This window comes from Henckelia pumila, chromosome 2 (assembly GCF_033568475.1).
Source record: "Henckelia pumila isolate YLH828 chromosome 2, ASM3356847v2, whole genome shotgun sequence".
Lineage (NCBI taxonomy): Eukaryota > Viridiplantae > Streptophyta > Magnoliopsida > Lamiales > Gesneriaceae > Henckelia > Henckelia pumila.
In genome coordinates this window covers 33,190,035-33,207,795 of record NC_133121.1, presented here as the reverse complement: position 1 = coordinate 33,207,795, position 17,761 = coordinate 33,190,035, and the positions used below count along the sequence as shown (strand labels likewise).

General features: G+C 33.3%; 2 protein-coding genes across 3 annotated transcripts; one reads left to right on the top strand and one right to left on the bottom strand.

The window, feature by feature from the left end:
• Positions 1–5,322: 5,322 nt before the first annotated feature.
• On the top strand, positions 5,323–7,142 carry LOC140884490 (transcription factor bHLH87). Of its 2 annotated transcripts, none has more exons than XM_073291264.1 (2): positions 5,323–5,365; positions 5,461–7,142. In XM_073291264.1, exon 2 carries the CDS (start codon positions 5,914–5,916, stop codon positions 7,117–7,119), a length of 1,206 nt encoding a protein of 401 aa, XP_073147365.1. In that variant the 5' UTR covers positions 5,323–5,365; positions 5,461–5,913; the 3' UTR covers positions 7,120–7,142. The 2 variants fall into 2 exon arrangements, with proteins under 2 accessions (XP_073147365.1, XP_073147364.1); XM_073291263.1 differs by having other exon boundaries at positions 5,356–5,702; positions 5,853–7,142.
• A 4,446-nt stretch (positions 7,143–11,588) lies between these two features.
• Positions 11,589–13,230, bottom strand: LOC140884357 (uncharacterized). Its single transcript, XM_073291091.1, has one exon. The coding sequence runs from the start codon at positions 12,705–12,707 to the stop codon at positions 11,781–11,783; it is 927 nt and encodes a 308-aa protein (XP_073147192.1). The 5' UTR covers positions 12,708–13,230; the 3' UTR covers positions 11,589–11,780.
• Between the last annotated feature and the right edge of the window lie 4,531 nt (positions 13,231–17,761).

The following is a 17,761-nucleotide window of genomic DNA, read 5'->3' as shown; positions in this document are numbered from 1 at the left end:
ATTTAATATGACAACTATAAATCATCGACATTTTTAATATCTTTATTTCAGAAGTGTTAATTTTTACTAAATAACATCTTCGTAAGAATTTTCATTAACGTCGCGATCTTAAAAAAAATGTATTAAACATCGTTTGACATAAGAAATATTCGAATTGATGTAGGAAGGTGTTTGGTAATCGAAGCCGAAGCTATGGTCCGGAGGCCAGGCCATTATTTTAATGAGAATCCATGTGGGTTATATCTGCGTGATTGAGCCATCTGCCAATCATACAAGGCCACGTTTGAATCACACCTCCGGTTCACGTGTGAACCCACTAATAATAGAAGAATCGGGTCCCGCTGCAGTGCGAGCCGAGCCGATTCTGTCCCGGCTCGGGGGGTTACATCTCGGAAGCCGACGAAAACAGCCGCATTTATGATTGGATTTGGACATTTTTGAAATGTGTAAGGGGGAGCTGTATCATTGGACCACATTGTTTTTACTAGCCTGTGGGCCGAAGCCCAAATATTTCTACAAGTTTAAAAATTAATGGGATTTTTAATTAAATTTACAACCGATTCATAAATTTCAATATACTATAACTTATAGTACTCTATTGACGTCACGGTTAGTCGTCTATGTTCATCGATAGTATTTCAATGTCATTAGATTATGTGAGTCTCTCACAATTTTTATGAAATTTGACATATGTATTGATATTTGAAATGCTAACATTTGACCATATCATAGTGAGAGAAATACTCCAAGTACTATAATATAACATAATCTCTGTATGTTTGTAACGCAGTTATAAAAAATTCACTCAATCCAAATATATATATATATATATATATATATATATATAAACTAGATAAGAAAAACGATTTTGTAGAACATGATTTTGATCATATAACACTGGAAAAATTATTTTTCCAAAAAGCACCCTAAAGATTCGAGAAATTTGTTTCCATTAGTTCTTCCTAGGGGTGTAAACGAGCCGAGCTACTCGTGAGCAACTCGCGAGTAGCTTGGTCAAAGCTCGATTCGAGCTCGATTTGACCGAGCTCGAGCTCGAGCTCGAGTAGCTCGAGCATACAATCGAGCTCGAGTCGAGCTTTGAAACTATGTGATCGAGTAGCTCGCGAGCTACTCGATAAGCCACATATATATATATTAAAAATAATATAATATATATAAATATAAATATAATATATATAATATAATATTATAATTATATATTAATTTATTTTATAATATATATAATATAATATTATATTTATTTATTTATTAATATATTTTTAATTTTTATATATATATAATATAAAAGCTCGAGCTCGAGTACTCGAACTACAACCGAGCTCGAGCTCGAGCTCATATTTTACTACTCGATCGAGCTCGAGTAGTAGAATATGAGCTCAAGCTCGAGCTCGAGTAGTGTGGTACTCGAGCTCGGTTCGGCTCGATAACACCCCTAGTTATTCCGTATGTGAAATTTGATTCAATATAAAAGACCAATGCTTCAACCAAGTCTCGTTTTCTGGACAAATTTTCATTTTTGGATTCATTAATAAATGAATATCATAGTTGTTGAAGCCAAGATAGGCAAATAATTTTAAAATCCGGAAGACTTGTATTATACTATATAATATATTACATAATATTAAAAAAATCTAATCTATTAACCAAAATTAGATTTATATTTTAAAATAATACGGGTAAAATTTGAAAGTGTCAATTTATGAGATGTTGTACTTTAGTACTCTTCGCCAAGTGATTCAGTCATTGGGTGTAGCACATTATTTTCATGATAATCTAATTAATTAGTTTATTTTGTTATCTAAGTTGCATGCAATCTTTTACTTGTGATTTTCTTGAGTGGGCTAATTTAAAAAATATATCCTAGTTCACTTGTTTGCTTATTAATAATATTAATTGCTTTCAGATATCAAACGTAATATATTTTTTACACAAAATATCAAGAAATATTTGAAGTAAAAAAAAAATCTGGGAAATGAACAAAAGCATGAGCGTTGACATTATTATATTTAAAAATTTAAAAATATTTTATATTTATTGATGATTGATAAATATAAAAGTAGCAAGAAATTGCCATGGGAACCCATTCAGTGAGCTGTACTGATGGGGTGCATGTGGGGGTAGCCTCAGAAAACTAGGTGCTATTCTTCGTGTCTCTCTCTTATTTGGGTTATAATTAATATTTTAACATTTATTAATAAAAAATAACATTTTTTCCCTTTTCAATTTTCAGATTATGAAACAATTATGATAAATAATCTTGGATAGAACTGTTTGTGCTGTAGACTAAAATTGAGGTTCTGGTTTAATTATAATCTATCCTTTTGATTCCAATCAAAGGCGAAATCTGAACCGAACCACTTGAATATGATTTACTTTGGTTTGGTTCTGAATAGTTTCAATTTGGTTGTGGTTTGAATCAAATTTTATCGAAACTTATTATTTTAAATTTTTTAACAATAATGAAAAATATTATAGGATAAATAATAATAATAATAATAATAATTAATTTTTATATCACATAATATTATTAATGTTTAATTTCGTATTAATAAATACACAATAGATGTTAAATTTATTTATCTATGTGTACTATAATAATAATACCTTAAAACCAAAGACTAATTTATGATTTTGGTAATGATTCAACAAGGTCACAACTAGGGGTCTTGATTCGGGTCCTTTAATTTTAAAAATCACAATCAAATTTTATTTAATCTTTTGAGTTTATAAATGAAAATACACAAAAACTTTAGTAAAACAATTAGGAGTAATTTTATCAATAATATTTTTAAAATTAAAATTTTAAGGTCTTTTTAAAATTAATTTTCATTTTATGAAAAGCTTGATATATTTTTTAAAATGAATTTTTTTATTGATCGCGGACTAATATTTATATAATTTAATAGTCAATCCTGTTACAAAATTTATGAGACCACCTTAATTTTCAATAATTGAGCAAACAATATGAGATAATTTCAAATGATAAAGAATACTGAAGAGTTGAGATCTGATGAGACAAAATCCTAGTAGCAATCAAATTCCAAGTACTTGCTGTCTATGTGTACCATTGCTATCTATTTATACCATCTTCTGACACTCCTTTATTAATATTCCAAATCACTTGAGCTACACTAATACATATATAATAGAAAATATCACAATTTTGTCACATACAAATACAATATCACCCAATTCATGAAAAAAATATTTATGTCAAAAAATAATATTTTTAGACAAAGTCAACCCGTCTCACGGAATTAGTCCGTGAAAAGGATTAACATGATACAAATTTGTAGAGCAAAATAATATTTTTTTTTAAAAAAAACTTTTTCATGAGTCGTGTTGGAGATCATCTCACAAACGGTTTTATAGGATTTTTTTTTTGTGTATTTGGAAATGTTTATCAATGAAAAGAATATTTAGTCTTGAGACGAAGAAAATAAATGAGGGAGCCCAGTGTGCATGAAAAATGCTACATGTGAAAGAAGCCAGTTATGGACTGGAGAGGCCAACTTATGCCAGTTTGTGGCCGCTGATAACCATGAAGTTCCCATCAGTGAAAAAATGTTGAAAATGACACATCCATTTTATGTATAATTTAAGTATCCAATAAAAATATTTTTAATTTTTCTTAACCATAAATTTAAGCCTCTTTTATTAATTTGTAACACAAAAATTAGCGATGATTAATGAAAGATTAAGCGCGCAAAAAGCTGGCTTTATTTATGTACTGTTTGTTAATAACTGCACTTCTGATCAGTATCTTTACAGAGCGCATGACTCTAGCATCAGTAGCCAAAAAAGGAGGTCGAGCTTTTTTCCCACTTCACGAAAATATATTATTTAATATTAATTCTATATTCTTAAAAAAACACAGAAAGTTACCTTATTTTTGTCTTGCAATTTGTCTTTTTTTTTTCGCCCTTCAATTTTGATATTGTTAACAATGAATTTGCATTTTTAATTTCATGATTTGCATATCTTTTTTTTTTATTTTATTTTTTTGTCTAGTTGCGATAAACTTTTATTTTAATCATGTAACTTGTATATGTTCATTTTTATCCTATTTTAACCAGAGTCCATATGTTTTTCAGTCGAAAAAAATGAATAAAAATATAAGTTAAAAGACCGAAATTGAAATAAAAAAATTACAGGAACGAAAATGAAAATTTATCATTAATTTATCAAGATTTAAAAAAGAAACATGCAAATTACATGATTAAAATTATACATTAATCGTTAACATGATTAAAAATGAAAAAAAAAATATAAATTACGCTAACTAAAATTATGTTTCCAATAAAAAATATAGTAAATTAATTTGGAAGCTGCTTCTTAAATCTCACACTCTTTATTTCACAGGTAATACTACATGTACACAGAATGTTACACGTTGGATTACATATTGCACTTGAAATTATATAATTATCCTTGCACTTTATTTGGAAAAAAATCTTTCAAAAATGCATGTAGGATAATCATATAATTTCAAGTGCAATGTGTAACCCAACGTGTAACACTCTGTGTACATGTAGCATTATCCTTCTTTCACCTACACCATTTATCTTATTATTTTCCATCATTCCATTAAAATAAAACCACTTGAAGTCATATAAGCTTTATTTTATGTCCTCTATAATTGGTTAAACTCGAGTTTTATAAGTTCTATAATTTTTTTTCGTTAGAAAACGTTTTCTTGATGCCCAAAAATGCTAAATGACATCATAAAATTTACTGACATGTTCGATGTCACGTTAGCACTAGCTCCAATGAAATTAACTTACAAGATCCAATTTTAACAAGTTAGACAACCTCTGCTTTCACTTAATAAAATTCTTAAAATTATTAACAAACATTTGTCCGTACTTATGAATTTATAAATTATTATAATTAAAATTAGTGTACTAAACAATTAATTAAATTGCAAATTCTCTGCATCCTATCACCCTCTTTTCTCAATTTTCTTAAATTTGTTTTTACTTATCCTTTTTCAGTGGGATTAGCATAGAAGTCGACCTTATAATATATAATTTTTTGAACATAAGTTTTAATTTTGAACGCATTAATTAATTTTACCCAACTAAATCTAGTTACTATATAATTACTAATAAAAAAGCGAAAATATTTTTCAAACAAATTGCATATATCATGTCAACTGTCAACACTTGTAACAAAAACTATGAATATTTTATTAATATCTTTGCTTAATAATTTAACATGTTCAATTTCTTTTGCATATATATATAAAAAAATGAACCTCTTTTTTTCATCTTTTCTATATAAGCACGTATGCCTACCTATATTTCAATCCTATTCTGCTTTGCTTCTGAATAGCAAAATTAAGGTTCATATACATATTTTTGGAGTTGAATACAATTTCTTTCTTTCTTTTTCTTCTCGATTAATTCTCTGTTGTTTGGCTTTTTTATCTATGCGAAGCAATCGAGCAGTTACATTGAATTCTGTTTTGTCTCGATTTTGGTGATGGACAAAACTTTGCAGCTGAATCTGACGTTAGCAATGGCTGTTTTCTTCAACTTTCTTTCAGTTTAATTCCATTTGAAACTGCTGGTATTTCTACGTAAAATTTCCATTTTTTCCAGTTCAAATTTATTTTTTTCGGAGTTTATTTTCCTCAACTCCAATCGTAGATTCTTGAAAAGGGCATCGGAATAAACAAGGTAATCTTCGTTTTCTGTGAAGTTGAAAGAAATATTCAAAAATTTCATGCACATATTCGTTCAGTTTCACCACTAGTTTCTCTTGTATGGACTTTAATTTCCTGTTTTCTTGAATTTCGGATATGACACAAAATTTTCATGGATTTTCAGGGTAGAAGGGATTTTTGCTCCTTTTTTTTTTGTTTTGTTGTTGTTGTTTTCTCTCCACCTGATGGAAAATCTCGATTGGCGCAATGGAGAACATGATGAAAACTTGATGAAGTTTGATTCAAACACCATTCTCTATGGCAGTGGCAAGATGAATAGCGTTTCAGGAAATGTATACATTAATCCAATGGAACAGTTTCAAAGCCACAACATCATCTCACAATGGAACTCCTCGTGTCAAAACCAAGAATTGATCTCAATGAACCCACAGAATGGCCTGATCCTGCAGGATGCGCCTGGAATGTCGTCGAACGTGGAATCCCTCGAGTGCTTACTCTCCACGTCCAACAGCCAGGCGGACAACGCCTCCGTGGAGGACGACGGAATTTCGATGATCTTCTCAGATTGCAAGAATATATGGAATTTTACTAGAAATCTTGATGCTGTCAAATCAGTCCCACCAGCACTGGCCTTAGCATCATCAAACACTGGCAAAGGTGGCATAGTTTCTTTCCCAAAATACGAGTCTAATGCCACTAAACAACCATCATGGAAGTTCGAGTCTACTCCTGTCAAATCCGTCCCATCAACCGCGTTGTTATCATCAGATGAAGAGACACTTTCGCGGATATCCGAAAATGATATTCGTGGCCAGTCCAGATTATATGAAGAGACTTATGCCGCCTCCAAAAGAAGGAGATTGGAAAGCAAGCACCACCAAAATCTTGATCTCATTTCACCAGACCACCTCCAACACAACCCCACTACTACTTCAAAACGCCCCGTTTCTTCATCGTCCAACATCAACTTCCAGAAAGCTTCCTCATCCGTGTCGTCTCCAGACGAGCCTGACTCGGAGGCCATTGCGCAGATGAAAGAGATGATCTACCGCGCGGCAGCTTTTAGGCCGGTTAATTTCGGGGTGGAAAACGTGGAGAGACCCAAGAGGAAGAACGTCAAGATATCCAACGATCCGCAGACGGTGGCTGCGAGGCAGAGGAGGGAAAGAATCAGTGAGAAAATAAGGGTTCTACAGAGGCTTGTCCCCGGTGGGAGTAAAATGGATACTGCTTCCATGCTTGACGAAGCTGCCAATTACCTCAGGTTTTTGAGGTCACAGATCAAAGCCCTTGAAGCATTAGGCCACAACAATGACATTTTCAATACAAATTTTTCATTTTCACCATTTGTAAACTACCCATTCGCCATGCAGCAACCACCACAATTTACTATCCAAAACCCAAATATTATCCACCAACCTGAGAGTTGATTTCAAGATTTTCAAGGGTTCGTTCTTGAAATATAGTGTATTGTTGAATTTTTTTTTTTTTTTTTGTATGTGTCAAGTGTACTTGGACATGAATGGTGTCATTAACTCTGACTTTTCAGATTCATGATTAGTTATCATCATTTGATCAACAAAATCTAACTTTTATTTGCTCAAAAGTTGAAGATTTATATTATGAAGTCATCATTTTCTTGTTCTTTGATTAAAGTTGTGCGGCATCTCTTAATGATGAGTGTAATGATGATGACCACAATGCAAGCGCTGAAAAGTGGCACGCCTACTTTAAATATGCCTTTTCACATAATTTTTTTCTCTGTTTCTTTATCCATAAGTTATGCCTCATAAAAATCATCTCAAATTTTGTAAACTATATAATCTTTAGCGCGTCTTGTGTCAATTGTTCTTTCACTAGGATAATTATTGTTTCTTAACAATCCTTCAAAATTAATAACATATTTTATAATCCATTAAAATCGAATAACTAACTTTGATATCAGTTGTAAGATCAATAGTCAATAACTTTTCGTTATAATAAAAGTTTTAGTTGATGATAAGAATGCATTTCAACATTTTCAATTGTTTGACAATCTAAACATCACGTGTTAATACATCTCATAGTAGGAATAATTATTGATTCCCAATAATGAAAGAAAGACCCTTCTAACTTCATGAGTATTAATTCCCCTTAACTCAATTTTGTCCGTTATATTCTATTGTATGGATTTGAAATCTATCTTAACCTCATCACTAAATATGTATTAAAAATAAAATATCAATTTCATCAAAAAACTTAAAGGTCTAAGATCTGAGGTCCAATTTTCTCTAATAAAATGCTTCCATCAGTTTATTAATTCTGGCACATACAATGCGTTCACTCATAATATGCTATTACAAGCAGAGTAGTAGTCATATTTTATGAATACTAGCCACTTACACACGCATTGCGTGTGTTTGTATTAATATGTATTATTAAACTACATTTTAGAAGATAAAAAATATATGTAATAGTTGTTGTTATTATTATTATTATTATTAAAAACAATCTCAAACAGTTAAACACATGGTGAGAGTTAATTTTCAAAATCTGCAAATCAATTGAATTGCACATTTATTTTTAAAAATTATTTTATTAGGTGGAGGTTAATTTTAGAAATTCACTTAAAATACCAAAAACAGTTATTATAACATGCTATCACTTTATTAAATAGTAATAGATATATAAGGAGATTTTTATATATAACTTTATTTTTGAAGAATTTCAAAGTTAACCCTCAAAATATTCTAGTTATGTGTTTAAGGCACCTCTTGGTGAGAAAGAAGTATGAGATTAAACATCTTTGCATCAACCACTTTGATTCAAGTTTTATAATAGTTAGAGTTAAAAATAAATATGTTATCTTTATGTTTCAATTTATTCTTTCATGACTCATCCATCATCATCAAATCCCACAAGCCAAGTGATGCCCAATATACTATTTAAGTAGGTCATTTTTTAAATTATCTCACAGATCTATATAAGTGCGACGGAGACTAATCTCACAAAATTAGCTCAATTATGAGTTTTTGTTATACTATTTATGCCACATGGCACATGGATAATTAGGTCAAGTTAGGGGCAAGAAAGTTTTTCCCACTTTTATGTTGTTGAGCTAGAATTGTTTAATCATATTCCTTTTGTCCTTAACCCAATATTTTCTTGGAGATCTTAACAAGCAGTTGTTAAATTAAGATCATCACACTAATCAAAGCAAAAAAACATTCTCTTAATAATGTAATAATGTAGTGTGTGCATTATTTAGTCAGTGGTCCTGTCTCCTTGATTCAATCCAAGGCGTGGGTCTTGAAATTCACCCCTCCCAAATCCAAAATCCTTATTGCTAAGCACATGTTTTATTCTTGTTTTTTTGGGGGTTTCTGCGCAAACCTCACCACCCAATATCCTCGTGCATACCCTTGGAGTTCGTAAATTGTTTAGCTTCCATTTTTTTAATTAAAAAAATATCTTTAATTTGTTTATGATTTTGAGCTGCAGACTCATAACGGCTGATGCTATTGATTTCCATATACCACCATAGATGCTTTGGTTTTATTTATTTATTTATTTTTTTTTGTGTATAACAACACTATCATGTATAGAAATTTCATACACCTAAATCGCTATTATCCACTAAGCCAGGCGCCAGCGTGTGAGAGTGTGTATATATATACGAGTTAGTAACCCACTAAAATAATCTAAAAAAACAAGTATCCCAATATTATATAAAAGAGGATCAATTTGAATATTTTTTTTTTTGTTTATAATCGATCAAGCTCGATCTTCTCTTTAAGTTCGATTTAACTAACGTGAACAATGTTAAAATACTTTGGTTTTTTGTTAAATTTGGAGAAGTTAAAGAGTGAGTTGACCCTATCATTATAACAATATAATGAGTAGAAAAATGTATCCCGAAGTTGAAGTTAATTAATAAAAAATTATCTTCAATCAACAATGTCAAAAGATAGACTAATACTAGGTATATTGTCGATTGGCAAAGAAATGATTCGACGACTAGATTATACAGTTTTGATAAATATTTTCACCTCCAAAATAGCTAGACGTGTAGTATTTATGTAATTATTTCAAATATTTATTGACTTATTATTGATATGATGTATTGTTTTTGATGTATTTGTGTATTATTTATTGTATTTGTTATTTACGAATTTGAACTATGTAGTTACTCATCTCAACAAAAAGACCCCTTTTTTACTTCTCATCTGAGACCCATCGAGCACAAGTACATCTCTATTCACGCACATACATAATTTTAAAAAATTCAAGTAGGGAACGAGAATTGGTTACATACAATTGAATGCATTAATGTAGCTAGCACTCATTCACTTGATCTTTCGGTTTTCATTCTTAATTGTTCAGAAGAACAAAATTGCAACCGAATTGCAAGTGTGCAAAAGCAAAATGTGCTCATACATTGTATGCCTTCACAAGTATTATATTTTGACTTCAAAAAATTCAAATAAAAGAGGTTGTGCTTTGGTCATGTTGCCCCACTTCAAACTACATTTCCAACATCTATTTGACAACTTTGTCAAGTGGGACGCAACTTGGTTTTTCATGATTGTAACCATCGTAACCGTAGGGATTAGTTGCCATATATGACTAGCGTTATATATATTTGGCCTTCTCTACAAGGGGATTGACTTCCAACTTTCAAGGACACTATAGTCATTCACTCGCTTCGTTTCAATTAATCATATGGTCAACACTCCGTTCAATTTTAAAAATCTGTTAAATTGCATATGTATTGTTTTTTTATGACGATGAAGTATGTATTTGTTATCTTTCAATAGAAATTGAGTAATAAATTACATATACTATTGCTTAGGATCAAAGTTGTAATTTTGCAGCCGATCATGACTTTTAGCTTATTTGACATCAAGATCCTAAATTTAATACGTGTTTTCAGGTTAAGATCCAATTGTAACAATCTTCTCCCCAACTAAAAAAAAAAGTTTTTATTTTGCAAGCTATGAGTTATGACTAGCAATTAGCAACGAGGCCGCTCTTAGATCTCTTCCTGCAAGAGCTTCACTTCTAAATCATGGATGGCAATATGGTAAATCCATTGATCGACAAAATTATATAATAAATTATTATATATAGATATATATTATTTCAATTGTAAATATCACCATCATTATTTTTTTTTACTCGACTTTGTCGTAAAAATTATTGTTCGTATTCCCTAGGCACATTAAAAGCAAAATTCACGTTTTGAACAAATTAAGTAAAACTTATTTCTAAAGCCCGAATGAACACATTGTGAATTTATCTTAAATCAAAGCCCAAACTAGATGGACTGGGCCAAGACAGATTAGTCTAAAGATTCATCAACTGGGCTCCCTTATTGGCTGATCACGTTCGTATCGAAAACTTTATCCATATTTGAGTCCGAAGTTTGAGCACTAATTATTCAGTTTGTTACTTTGTAAGAGATTAAATAAATTCATTAATTGGTTATCACAATAGTCAGAACATAAAAAGTCATATGAGAGTCTCACAATTATAAGTCTCTAATCCAACCCGAATTATGGAAATGTATCACTTTTTAAATAAAAAATATCAATTTTCGCTGTAAATACGAAAAGTAAAAAGAGATTTTTTTTTACGAGAGAGCAAGAGATAAAATTAAAGGAGCAAACAAAATCAAACCAAACTTTGGTAATGTTTGTAATTGCTTTTAGAAAACACTTTTTAGTTTCTCATTCACTAGAATCAATATCAAACAGAACCTTGGAGCATTATGATCAATAGAGCTTGGTAATCGCCTAATGATGGAAGTAGAATTAAAATTTTGAGTCGAGCTGAAATTAGTTTGTTTTTTGAGTTTCGAGAGAGAAAATTAAGAAAAGTTTGAGCTCGAATATGAAAAGATGGCTGCCTTGAACAACTTTTTCTCAAAATTGCAATCATTTTTCTCAAATAATGGCCAGATGATTTGAATGGCAAATTCCAGCAACAAAGTTCAAGAACATGACAGAACGATCAGCAACAAATAGGGTTCCAACTCTGATAAAATCCCATCACACACATATCTCATCTTTTTAGCTTAAATAACTTTTTCTCGAATTTTCAAGCATTTTTATCACTCAATCTTCCAAGCATAGAGAAACAGACTGAACTGTGAGGCCTTAGAATAACTGACAGTTGAATAATACCTGCTATTTGCACTACAATCACTCTCATCGGATCGACTATTATCCTCTTTATCCCCGTCATCGAGTGCCCCCGGCTTGAATATGAACAACCCATGATTCAATCCAGGATCGCTAAACAACCATGCATGCACATCCCAAAACACTTGTACAGGCTGCTTGTTGACTTGCACAGTCTGATTACCTCTGAATTTCCATTGCAAGTTCCTTATGTGTATCAACACAATCCCATCTATGCTAATCCACATCTCGGGTTCTCTAGACCCTAAGGTCGAGCTTTCCACGACAATATCGTGATCATGTTTCCTCTGATCGAATCTTGCCCTCGTGGAGAAAGACTTCTTGCCAAAGACGTGCTCTTTCTTGTAAAACATCAAAGCATCGACAAGGGCCGGTCTCGATTTCGTTCTTTTGTAGGCCTTCTTCTTGTAGTCTCCTAATAATAGGACAACTTCTTCTTCAGAGACCAAGGCGACGTAAAAATCCGAGCAGGGCTCAGGGCTGCCTGAAAACTTTGCTGATCTTATATCCCAATACACCTCTAATTGGTTGCCATCAACCTCGAAGGTCTTGTAACCTTTCTTGGCCCAAAAATGCCAAGGTTTAAGGTCAACTTTGCACGTGTAAACACGATCATGCTCCACACCATCGACAGATATGGCTAAAGAGTGATTCATGAGATTCTTGCTCCACAATACCATTACGTTGCGCCAAAAACCTGCTATATGCGCCTGATACGCGCTCGTGACTGTACTTTGAGCGGTTTTATGCGTCACCGGATCATCTGTTAATCTGTGAGCCAAAGACTGTTGCGACGAAGACACGGATTGAGACCTCGTGGGAACATGATAAGCCATTGGGTCAAATCAATCAAACAACAGGACACAAACTTAACAATGGAAAAGAGGGACTAAAGAATTCAAATCGGATATAAAAAACTGACAAGTCTCGTGATGAATGCCAACACGCTCTTCAATGGGAACATTTCACAAACAAGAAGAGAGCATCCATTCCAACCTCAGGGGATACAGATTCCAGAGGATTTCACGGTCAAATTTATTAAACATAAACTACATATATACATACAAACACGGAGGTGACCATACAATTAGAGTTGGACGTGAAAAAAGATTGGATCTTTGACATCAACATCCATGCGAATGACTATAAAAAATATGTACATAAAGATCAAAATATTTTGAACACGAAACAATTCTGTATTCTCAGAAAAGACGATAAAAATTTTAAAAAGCAGATTTTTATCGCAGAATTGTCTGTGGAAAAAGCATGGAAAGTTGGGAGATCAAATCAAATTTGTGGAGGAAAGATATTTTGTTGAATAAGCTTTTGAGAAAGAGGTCTCCCTTGAAAAAGGGCAAAATATTAGAAGGAATTTGTGGAGACACAATATTTTTGAGCATTAAATCTATAAATAGGATTATTGGACAAACTTTTTTCGAACTAAATAATTACTTGAGCTTTTGCAGCTTCTTATAAAGCACAAAACTATGAATTTCTATGAGTCATAAAAATAAAACTATCAATTTCTAGATGGATGTAATTTTTTACCAATTCGAAAAATCTCTAAGAGTTCGAGATAAAGTTTTAAGTTCGAAACCTATTCCATCAACTAAAAATACAAGTTATGATTTTTTTAATGTTGACTTCTTGAAATGTAAAAAATATATATTTTTAAATCATCACGTTAAAAATTAAAACGATGAAACAATTTTTCAAAAAAGGTTTTTTGAAACAATATTACACAAATCATTTTATCTTATTTTATTTTTACCATAAGCAAATCATATTTTAGAGTGTAGTAGATTACTCAACTATTCTACATCACTCATCTACATGCTTGCTAATTGATCCAACTTGAAAGGACTTTAGAAACTCTTAACCAACATGAAACTGTCTAATGAGTTAATTTTGTGAGATATATATATTTGATTAATTTAACTCGTGAAAATATATTATTTATTATGTCAATAATTTTACTCTTCATTGTAAATATGAACCAAATCGATCTACTTTATGAATATATATTCGTGACATCGTATGACAAAATACCTATTTATGATTAAAATATATCATTTCATTCAATTACTTCATTAAATTAATTCCAATAAGCCAAAGAGTATTCCCCAAAAATGAATGAAATCAGTTCATTTATCCTAAATTATAACAACATAAATCAACCAAGGAGTTCCTCTAGTTAACTTGATTAATCCGAACATAAGCTAAAATAAATTTAATCCTTTTGAAATTTATATTTATCGATTAGAAATGTTAATGGGGCCTTGATACCGAAGCACTAGCTCATTTTTGTTGAAAATACTTTGCATTGTCAATAAATATTTTTCTAGACTATTTACTATACAGTACTTCGAAAGTCATGGCAGAAAGTTGAGATTAATTCGTTCAAATATTCATTTAGTTTTATCCAAGTCCCAATTATATCATCATTATTTTCATTAGACCAAATTAGCCCTTCTAGTTTAGTCTTTAACCCAACTTTATCCTCCAATTTCTTAAATCCCCATTTACCCCTGTTGTTTGTTTATAATGTCTTCATCTTCCTTTTACTTGGTATTTATGGAAGTCCCTCTTGGGATTTGAAGTTTGAAGTTCAAATTTGTAGACGACATTTTAAATTATTGTTTGTCAGTTCTTGTGTTGAATTATTACTGAAAATGTCTTTTAAGGATGGTCCTGAGTGGTCCAGTCCTTTTAGTAATCGTTGAGTCACATGTTTGTTTAATTTTGTCAATTTTTTTTTGGATTTTGAGGTCCTAGAGAAAAATGCTTTCTCTGAGGTCCCTCACCATTTGGTCTTCTCTCTGCAAGATGCTTTCGTTCGGAACTTGGCTGAAAGTCCTTCTCGAATGGCCGGGGAGAGCCCCAAAGTAAGTGAAGTTAATGGGATTCTGTTTCTTTCTGATTTGCGCATTCTAGACAGACACTTCTAACCATCTTCCAATGTGAGCCGTTTTTAGGAAAATCAATTCAATAACTAGATGAATACAACAACAATGAAACCAAAGCAGAGGCAGAATCTTTGTTGAGAAAGAACAAAATCAACGCAGTATGTAAACTTTATCCACCAAGAACAAACACACAATCAATATCAAGCTATAAAATAGAGACTGTGCGATTATGAATTTGTTATTGGTGGATCGAGTTTACATACTGCATTGATTTTGTTCTTTCTCAACAAAGATTCTGCCTCTATTTTGGTTTCATTGTTGCTGTATTCATCTAGTTATTGAATTGATTTTTCCTAACAACTGGCTTCTTTGCTGGGAATCTTGAAAGGGGAAAATCAAATTCAGATGGGAACAATGAAGTTCGATATTGAGGAGTTCACCGGCAGTAATGATTTCGGGTTGTGGAGAATCAAGATGCGTGCAATCTTGATTCAACAAGGACTTCTTGAAGCTCTGCAAGGTGATGAAGCCGTGACAGGGGATGTCGAGGAGAAAGCTCAGATCATGTTGAAGTTCAAAGTGCAATCATACTTTGTGATGAGTTATTACCCAATTTGACTTTCTCTCAAGCCTAAGCCCACCGACTCAATACATTTGTGTCCATATTATTTAGTTATTTATTTGGACACTTTATCAAGGCCCATAAATTCCTAAAAGCTCATAAGAGGCTCAAACCCATGAAACTCTTCGACTATCAATAAATAGCTCAAGTTCTCTCATTCTTAAGGTACGCTCTCTATAGTCACATGCTCTAGTTTTCTAGAACCTTTATTGGGCAAATACTGACTTGAGCGTCGGAGTGTCTTCGCCAAGAAACCCTCGGCGCCATTCACTTTGCTTTGTGATGCAGGTAACAACCCACAAAGTTCGGTCTTTGGAACAGTTCGAGTATTAATCCGGCTATCCAAATCTCCACAAATTACCCAGATTCTCTCCATTCTGGTAATATCAATTTTTTGCTACATCAGCTTGACGCCGTCTATGGGAAATTGTTCACTGCATCATTGAGAATGCATACTACATCATAAACATCTCTAGGAAATAATCGCAATGGAGACCCACCTCCAATCTCCAAACCACCGCCTGGATTTAGTTTCACATAGGAAACGTTGACAGCCTTAATGAAAGGAACAATAGCACGCGCAGCGACTGAAGCGGTCGTTCAGTTTGTGGAATCCCATCAACGCCGAAGCACCGACAAGAGAGCTCATAGAAGAGGGATCTCATCTCATGACCCCGGTAACAAAGACCCAAAGAAAACTAAGTCTAAAGTGAGACAAAGATCTTGAGGGGACCAAGAAAAGTACTACTCATAAAGAGGATGAAACAAGTGCTCACACAGTTCACGACGTATCTGACGAAAACAAAACTACTAATCCATCCCGTGGAGATGGATCTCACACATATATAACTGGAGAGAATTCGTCAGCAATCTTGTCTATACGTCGGAGCCCGTTCACTAACTCCATTCTATCTGAAGCATTGCCTAAGAGAGTCAAAATCCCCAGCCCACCTGATTTCGATGGAACTAGTGATCCTCAAGATCATATTGACAAATTCTACGTGAAAAACAGATTTGTATGACATCACAGATGCAACTTACTGCAAGATATTCCGAACAACGTTATCAGGACAGGATCTCACATGGTTCAATAAGCTGCCGTCCGAATCCATCGCCAACTTGGAGTAACTCATCCAGTGCTTCATCCAACAATTCTCAATTAACAAGAAATACCCGAAAACAACAACATACTTATTCACAATTCTTCAAAAAGAAGGGGAAAGTTTGCGAGACTATGTTAAGAGATTTACTCACACGGTTCATGAAGTCCCACACGTGAACCACGATATGTTATCTGGAATAATACAACAGAACTTGCGTCCAGGAAGGTTTAAGGAATCTATGGCAGGAAATCCCCGAACAACTTGGAGGAGTTGTTGTCCAATCGGGTAATATCAATTTTTTGCTACATCAGCTTGGCGTCGTCTGTGAAAACTTGTTCACTGCATCATTGAGAATGCATACTCCATCATAAACATCTCAAGGAAATAATCGCAATGGAGACCCACCTCCAATATTCAAACCACCTCCTGGATTTAGTTTCACATAGGAAATGTTGACAACCTTAATGAAAGGAACAGCCGCACGCGCAGCGACTGAAGCAGTCACTCAGTTCGTGGAATCCCGTCAACGCCAAAGCACCGACAAGTGAGCTCATAGAAGAGGGCTCTCATCTCATGACCCCGGTAACAAAGACCCAAAGAAAACGAAGTCTATAGTGAAAGACAAAGATCTTGAGGGGACCAAGTGTGAGACCTCGATTCTAAACCACTAATCTCGGATTAAACAACTATTAAGCGAACAAGAATCCAAGAGTAAAACAAGTCAAAGTTTTTTTTTTTTTTTTTTTTAAAACGCCCGCGCCCGCGCGAGGAACCAAGCTCGCGCGCGCGCGGGCAAACGATCCCGAGGCCCATCGGAGGCCTCGCGCGCGCGCGAGGAACGCCTCGCCCGCGCGCGGTAGGCCTGGGCAGAAATGCTCAGGCTGCAGAAAAAGAAAAGGGATTCCGCGCTTGGTCCGACATGCCTTCAAATACAATTACAATAACAGGGTGTAGGGAAACATGCCATAACAAGTCATGCTTTCAGAAGGCCTAAAAACAACCAGAAGTCTAAATCGATACAACAACAACATACTTCGATTTCAGATTACAATCCGAATACAAACTAATTCGAATAACAAAACATATCAAGTTCGAGTTCTAACATGCTTCAATCTTAAACTAGATAAACATGCTAATTCGACTTCTAAACCGAGTCTCACTTCTACTACTTGCCCTCGAAGCTAACCATGCCTCTTCTGACTTGTTCCTGCCCCACCTGTTGCCAAGTACACATACAAAACAAAGCAATAGCCGGATAA